The 7,841-nt window shown below is 44.6% G+C and overlaps 1 protein-coding gene across 1 annotated transcript; it reads right to left on the reverse strand.

Moving 5' to 3' along the window:
• Nucleotides 1–750: 750 nt before the first annotated feature.
• Nucleotides 751–6,440, reverse strand: slitrk4 (SLIT and NTRK-like family, member 4). Its single transcript, XM_030062844.1, has 2 exons — nt 6,389–6,440; nt 751–5,465 (listed from the first exon to the last, which is right to left on the reverse strand). The coding sequence occupies exon 2, from the start codon at nt 5,421–5,423 to the stop codon at nt 2,832–2,834; it is 2,592 nt and encodes an 863-aa protein (XP_029918704.1). The 5' UTR covers nt 5,424–5,465; nt 6,389–6,440; the 3' UTR covers nt 751–2,831.
• Nucleotides 6,441–7,841: the final 1,401 nt, after the last annotated feature.

The raw sequence follows: 7,841 nt of genomic DNA on the forward strand, positions 1-7,841 counted from the left end.
ATTTGCACCTCAGAACAGACAAGAAAACCTCCTCCTCTTAACCATGCGTGACTGGGGTTTTCCAGGTTCAGAAGATGTTCAGCCCGCCATGAAGACAATTCATACTTTTGGTTGCTGTGTAAATTATGCCCAGGAACTTTGGGGGTTGTCAGATATTGAAAATACCTCAGCCAGCTTCACAGACAAGCATGACAGCATTTTGTCACAACTGAAACGGCATGGGCTGAATTTATGCCAACATAAAAAATGATTTCTGACTCTGGTGGCAAAGATCACACAGGCTTGGGGTCTTTGGAACGGTAACAAACAGCAAACTCTTCCCATTCCTCGAACTGAGCGAACTTAATAAACATATATATATAATGCTTCAAGGCTGGTCAATGCAGTCTTTGTACATTCACAATAAATACAGCACTTTGTATGCAGTCATAAGTGCGTCTACCACCATCGAGTTGTTACAGAATAAGCGTGACGTTCCAGGTCGTCCTGCTGAAACCTATTACAAATGATCAAACGCTTGCAGAACTGAAATAATAAAGAAACCCCAAGAGGACGTCAACTCCTCTGCAACTGAAAAGAAAAGGGGGGACACAGTGCAAATAGGTGCTGATTTTAATACGTTGATTTCAACATGATTATACAAGAGAAAATTAACCAATATACAGGAGTTTTATGACCAATAGAAAATTGTATTTATTATACTTTCCAAGATACATTCTATTCATTTGTAATGTCAATAAACACTCATAATTTTAACTTAACAATACTTTTTAAATAAGGACCGGATAGAGTTAAGTTGATAAAAGAATTTTGAAATAGAACTTGTCTTGACAATATAACCTCAAACTAAATAAATTAAACAAATGATTTTAAGCCATCATGACTGAGCGTTTTTACTAATATTGCACATGGTGTTTTATGATATGATTCTGTCCAGTCTCAGACACAACGGATAGCCACTCTCTCAAAATTTGTACTCTTTCCTTTCGCATTTTCCTCTCACCCTGTGAATGCTTCCATTCCCATATCAACAGTCCAGAACCATATCAAGTTTAATGCACATTTATTTTGGTTGCATAATGTTAATAAGAAACCTTTTACAAGATACTGTGGGAGATATAAGAATAAGGAAACTGCTTTAAACTTCACAAACTTTATCAGGCCTCAGCTTTGTCATGCGACACAATAGTGGAAACGTCACATGATCACTTTTCACAACCCCGGTTGATCGAAGCCAGTGGGTAGAAGTTCTTCAATAAACTGAGAGAAACAAAAACCCTTGAATCAACTGAACAGTCACTTCTGGTGGCCTGGTATGGCTGGGCCTGAATTAGCATTGATGCATCATTCTATCAAGTCCTTTTCATTTTTTTTTTTTACGTATTATTTTTTAAATAGTACCAATAACTCTTTAAATAATCCTGCATAGAAAAATAAATTAATTATGTTGTTAAATTTTCTTCCTTTTTTCTTTTTTTTTCTTTTTTTTTTCTTTTTTTACTACGAATCGATAGCTGACAAGGGGGTGGATCACTGATTGAATTATATTTGCAGTTTGATTGACAATTCCGGGTTGTAGTCTCTGGATGATGACGCTCGGTTGTGTTTGCGTGTGTGTGTGCGTGCGTGCGTGCGTGTATGTGTGTGTAAGTGTGTTTGTCTTTCCTTGTAATTTACAAACCAGTCCCACAGATACAAATAATGTAAGACTTACAAAATAAATTCCAGGTTACGCTTACATGGCAAGCAGCTTGTAATTTTTTTTCTTGGGTTTTCTTTTTTCAGAAACAATGTCCTCTGACAGTGTATGTGCCGTTATATTTCACCCAAAACATACAGTAAGTAGCAATTGAAGAGAAACACAACTCCATTCAGAAGACACTATATTTAACATGGCTCTTTACACAAAGAAAACAAGTCATGAAATCATTCCCAAGAGTTTCGAAGTGCCTTATCCCTTGTGTGGAAAACAGGAGCCTTAAGTGTAGCTTCCCTGTACACCCCCAGCAAAGAGCAGGTACACGTATAATCCAGACAAGATGGCATAGAGTCCACAGCCGACTCCAGAGAGCTTCCCCAAGAACGAACACATTTCCCCCGCAAAATCAAAAAACGAAAGGAGCAATCCACCGAGTCACCCACTCTGATAACTGTTAATCTCATCCCAGAAGTAGTGATTTAGGATACTTCCAGAGCAAAAGAAAACAACCAACGCTCCCCTCCTTTTGCATGAGGGTTCAAGACGGCGAGGTATACTCTCAAGCACTGTTTTCAAGACCCTTAGATTTGGTTAGAAAAACAAAAGGAGGAGAAAAAGAACAACAACAACAAAAAAAAGATAAGTACCCATTTCAATAGCAGCAAAAAATACTATGACTGTCTGGTTGTTTTTTAAGGGTGTCCTGTGGTATGTATGTGGGATTCATACATGTAGTGATAATGGCATGGATAATCCAAATGTCTTTTACTATGAAATACATCCACGCTGATTCTAGTAATAGCTTTGTAGTGTGGAGCCATTTTGTCCATCTCTGCATTGGTCATTAAGGATTTCCAGAAGGCACTTTTTGCTCTGTGTGTGTGTGTGTGTGTGTATGAATGTGTGTGTACGACTAGAGTGAGATAGATAGATAAGAAAACGAAAGAGATGGGGGATGAATGGCAGGGGTGTGTGGGTGGCTCGAGGGGCAGAGAAAGAGAGAGAGAAAAAGAGAGAAAGGGAGATGTGTTTGGCTGTCTGTGTGTCTAACTTTTGTGTGTGTGTGTGTGTGTGTGTGTGTGTGTGTGTGTGTGTGTTGGTAATCAATGCACTAAATCAAACACAACAATCCCTACATTTTACTCAGTGCAGTCTGCTCTTCGAGCACCTGCAGGTAATCAGGCGTTCCTTGGAGCTTGGCTTTCAGCTCGTAATACTCACTTTTTCTCTGCTCCACCACGATCTTACTGTGGTTCCCGCCTATCAGTGAAGACTTCTTCATCTTTTTATCCAGTGGTTTCTCGGGGTAGCGGATTTCAAACCCGCCCATCCCTATACTGTTGAAATCTCTTTTGCTGTCGAGGAAGTTCTGGATAAACAGGTTGGACTCGCGGCCTGGGAGGAACTCCTCGAGCTCGTCAATGGTGCTGAGGCGCTTGTTGCGCTCCAGTGTGGCGAGCGAGTCTTTATCCTTGTCGGCGCTGTTTCGGAGGATAATCTTTTGCCTCTGCGAGTCGGCGAACTTGAACCCGGCATCCGCATCTGAGGAGCGTCCAATCCCGCAGGTGTGGCTCTTGCCAATGTGCTCGATGGTCTGGGGGATGAACGTCTCTCCGCCCAAGTCGTCCCCAGGGACTGAGCCTTTTTTGCCAGACTTGTGGCTGTGTCGGCGCAGCTGCAGCGACATGGAGCCGCACTCCTGGTTCCCCAGCCCCTCCTGCCTCCCCACTGGCTTTTTATTCCGCCTCAGGACAAAGACTAGAAGGCAGAAGGCCACAAACACAGTGAGGATAAGGACTACAAGGATGCTGAGGATCATGATGGAGAGAGGCACTGGGCCTCCCGGTGGAGCTTTGCCAACTCCGGCTGGCGACACTGAGGTCAAAACAGGGGTGGCGCTAGTGAGAATAAACGGGGGTCTGGCAATAAGCTTAGGACAAAGGATCTCATTTTTCAGGAGGCGTAGCTCAATGTTGGAGAACTGCACTGGGGAGGCACATTTCACCTCCTTGGCAGCCACTCCATCACTTAACTTCTCTAGCCAGAGTTTGAGGGCGACCAGATCGCAAGAGCACTCCCATGGGTTCCCCTCTAGGTCTATCTGGGTCAATGACCGCAGCTGGTCCAAGACACCACTGACTGGCAGGGTCATGAAGTGGTTGTTTTTCAGATTCAGTCTGGCCAAGGAGACACCCGCAAATATGTAGGCAGGGAGACTCCGCAGCACATTGTTATTGAGATACAGGAGTTGGAGGTTAGGCATGGCATCGAACGTGCCCGCTAGAATTTCCTTTATGGCATTGTATTCCAAATATAGGTACTGAAGATTTGTGAGGCCCAAAAACATCTCTGGGTGTAACTGTTCAAGCTGGTTTCCATTCAAATACAGTCTTCTCAGGTTGGTGAGGTTAGCGAACACGCCTTTCTGGACTGTGACAATTTGATTGCTGCCAAGGTGTAGCAAATCTAAGCCCTCAAAACCTTGGAAATCGGCCGGGCTTATGTCACGGATGTAATTTCCACTCAGGTGGAGTTTCTTTGCATTCGGGGGTTTGGGGATAAGATCGGCTAGATTCTTAATATTTCTCTCCTGACAACTGACGCTAATGCCAAAGTCAGAGGGGTGGGCTTTACAGGTGCAGGGCTGTGGACACGACAGTGGAGGGGTCCGTGTCTGAAAGGAGACAATCTGACTATTCCTACCAAAGGGGGGTAAACCAGCCACAATACCATTACCATATATCTTAGAAGGGTCAGTCGTTTTTGGCGCTTTTGTGGCTATGGGGGCCATAGTGGTAGGGGACATGTTAGAAGGCGACTGCCCATTTTCAGGCTGTGCGGGAGGCATCCTCACATCAAAGTCACTCCCTGTTCCCAAAGGACAAAGTTCCTGTTTGTTGGTTTCTTTGAGAAGCCTCCCATACAAGTCACTCGGTGTTTCACAGATGGCCTCACCAATAAAAATATTATAGGGCATGTTTTCAAGCCACGCCTTGAGAGGTGCCAAGTCACAGGTACAATTCCATGGGTTGTCATCCAACTGCAGCTCCACAATGCGCCCTATGTGCTCCAGAACCCCTAAATAAGGAAGCTTCTGGATCCTGTTCCCCCTTATATCCAGGTGTGTGAGCGAGGCAAAGCGAAATATGTTGTCAGGGAGGGCCTGTATGAGATTATCATTCAGGATGAGCACTTTTAGCTTGTGCAGCTTGTTGAATGCTCCCTTCTCAATGTATTTTATCAAGTTGTAGTCAGCTTGAAGGTACTCCAAGTTTTCTATCCCAAGGAATGTGTCTGCTCGCAGCACCTTCAACTCATTATTGTTCAGGTGCAGTTGTTTCAATGCACTCAGTCCCACAAATGCACCGCCTTCAATGTTTTGCAGTTTGTTGTTCCCCAGCTGCAGTGAGACGGCATGGGTGAAGTTGAGAAAAGAGTTGGGGTAGAGTATAATTAAGAGGTTGTTCTGGAAGTTCAGATGGTATAAAGACGAGGCCGGTGGGATGAGCTGCGTGGGTCGGTAAACAGTGATCTTTTCGCAGTTGACATACAGCACGTTTTCCACTGACATGCAGGAGCAGGCGCTGCAGGTCTCTGCCGTCAAGTCGGACGTGGAAGGGTCTGCCATCGGGTATCCGTCTGATGAGGAGGAGGAGGAGAGGGAGGAGGAGAGGGTGCCGGAGATGGAAGAAGAAAAGGCTGCCAGCAGGAGTACGAGCAGCATCTCGCCGGTTAGAAATCCTCCCCCAGAAAACCATTTAGTAACCTTTGGGGAAAAAAAAGAGATAGATGCATGCACAAACACACACACACACACACACACGCACCAACACATGCACACACACACATACACACACACATATGCGCAAACAAGCGCAGAGATGCGCACACACACAGACACACACACACACACAAAGCAATCCATCAAAACGCATATTTGATATGTATTATACATGCCTTCAGGCACCTTTTTAATTAATAAGTTTAAGGGTATTTAGTCATAGCTAAATGTTTTACTCTTTTACATAAACAGGATCCTATGCAAATAAGCACGCTGACATTGTACGTTTCCAATTATTGTACTTTCATAATTTCATCGTTTCAGTGAGTGGCACATTGTCTTTGACACCGTGATTCACCCTAACAATGGGCAATACAGATGCTTAATGGTGATTAATCTATATGCAGGAAAAGTAACACATGCTCTGAAAATTACTCAAACCCAGTAATACTGCTACATATTTATGAATCTCATCCTCATACCCAAAGCATGAAGCATCCTCTTAAATATCTAAGACAGCACTACTGCCAACATCCTTCCCCTGTTTTCAGCATAATGAAAGTCAAACATTGCTTTTCTCTTTCTCATGAGGGGATTTCATTTTATGCCAGCCACACCACCACCAGTGAGCAGCACACTGAGGTTATTTAACCTAAAGAAAGGAAATGGGGGAGCAGGGCGAGAAACTGTGCTGACATATTGAACGGGTTTGAGACGCACATCTCTCACACAGTGAACCATCTTATCCTGGATGATTTCAAATCCGCATTTGGCAACCAGCAACTTAAAAAAAAAAAAAAAAAAAAAAAAAAACTCCAGGTGGACTGAACTTATCCTGGTAACATCTTAAAAAAATGATCAAGGGATTATAATGGAGCTGCGATGCAAGCTAAATAAATTAGACTTACCCAAAGCGGAGGTGGTAACGAATGCGGCTCCTTCTGGAGACACGGGGCAGCGTTGGCGAGGCATGGATGGAGACGTGCGCAAACGGTGCTCCCAGCTGAACCGAAACGCAGACAGTTATAGGGGCGCAACAAGGTTTCTACAGCCCCTATATCCTCCTGTACTGTATGTCAACCCGAGTCTAGCGATCGGGGGGGTGGGGGGTAGAGGTGAAGGTTGGGAGGGAGTGGGGGGGTTGCTCCAATTTCACCCGATACGTCTCTTGCTGACGGGCTCCTCTTGCTTGGAAAAATCACCCCTTTCGTTGTTTGGTCCCCAAGGTGGTTGTGCTACCTCCATGGGAGAGCATTCATTTGGTTTCAGGAGAGAGAGAGAGAGAGAGAGAGAGAGAGAGAGAGAGAGAGAGAGAGAGAGAGAGAGAGAGAGCTCAGAGATCTTGACGGCGCGTCCGGCGACTCCAAAGCGTCAAAAAGGCGCAAGGCGATCGGTGATGCAGCGAAATAACTCCGTCATTCTTGGGGCATTTTTTTTTAAGGGAAAGGCTCGATGAGAGGAAAGGATAGCAGAATGAGAGGGAGGGGAGAGAACGGTGGCCAAAAGTGTTTGTCTGGCTTGAGCACAGCTCTGCTCACCAACCCCCAATGATCCAGTGAATAAATACTGTCTTTTTCCTTACGATCCAGAGAGCTGAAGTTGTGCACCGAAGAACTGTTTCAGAGGGCGAAAGGTGCCAAATCGCTCCCATCAGGCTGTACATGTATATTTCAGTATATTACATTATTTTTCCATTGGCAGGGAATCCGGCCATATTCGCAGTGGCGCCGAATAAAACAACCAGTTTTCTCCGTTAAATCGCCTCCACAATTATTAGTTTCATTTGCAATAAAATGCTTATTTCAGTCTCCATTCCACGGGAAAGAATAAAAAACGACTGATGGAAAAAAAGGGACGGATCGAAAAAGACGGGCTGTGCCGATGCCGAAGCTCCTCTCCCCCAGTCGGACCAAAAAAAGGACAGTAAAAGAAAAAAAGGGGAAAAAAGCGGAGAGGGCGAGAGAAACAAAAGAGACAAGTCGGGACAGCAGAACCTGTGCGTAAAAATGAATAATGCAGTTATTCAGCCTTCAGTCTGTTGTGGTGCAAATAAGTGGCTGGAAACTCCGCTCTTTCTCCTCCTTCCATCGGCCCAAATAAAACAAAACAAAACAAGCAAACATTTACCGGAATTTCAAATAGAAATCTTCTATTTGTAGATCCCAAAGATCCCGTTTGAGGGGGGGCAAAGTGGAGGGAGTCAAAGAGAGGAAAGCAAGCTTGTGTCTTCCCCCCTCTGTAAGACAGAATAGTATCCGTGTCAGGCGCATAAGTATGCTGCCTTCTGCAGCCGCATTCACTGAGCTTCCCACACGACTAAAAGAGGAGAATGCAGAGATGCAGAGAAAGGAGGAGGAGGAG

This window comes from Myripristis murdjan, chromosome 10, assembly GCF_902150065.1.
Source record: "Myripristis murdjan chromosome 10, fMyrMur1.1, whole genome shotgun sequence".
In the NCBI taxonomy this organism is placed as follows: domain Eukaryota; kingdom Metazoa; phylum Chordata; class Actinopteri; order Holocentriformes; family Holocentridae; genus Myripristis; species Myripristis murdjan.

What these genes read in the sequence shown, in the direction of transcription:
- slitrk4 (XM_030062844.1), bottom strand. Translation starts at nt 5,423, where the DNA reads ATGCTGCTCGTACTCCTGCTGGCAGCCTTTTCTTCTTCCATCTCCGGC.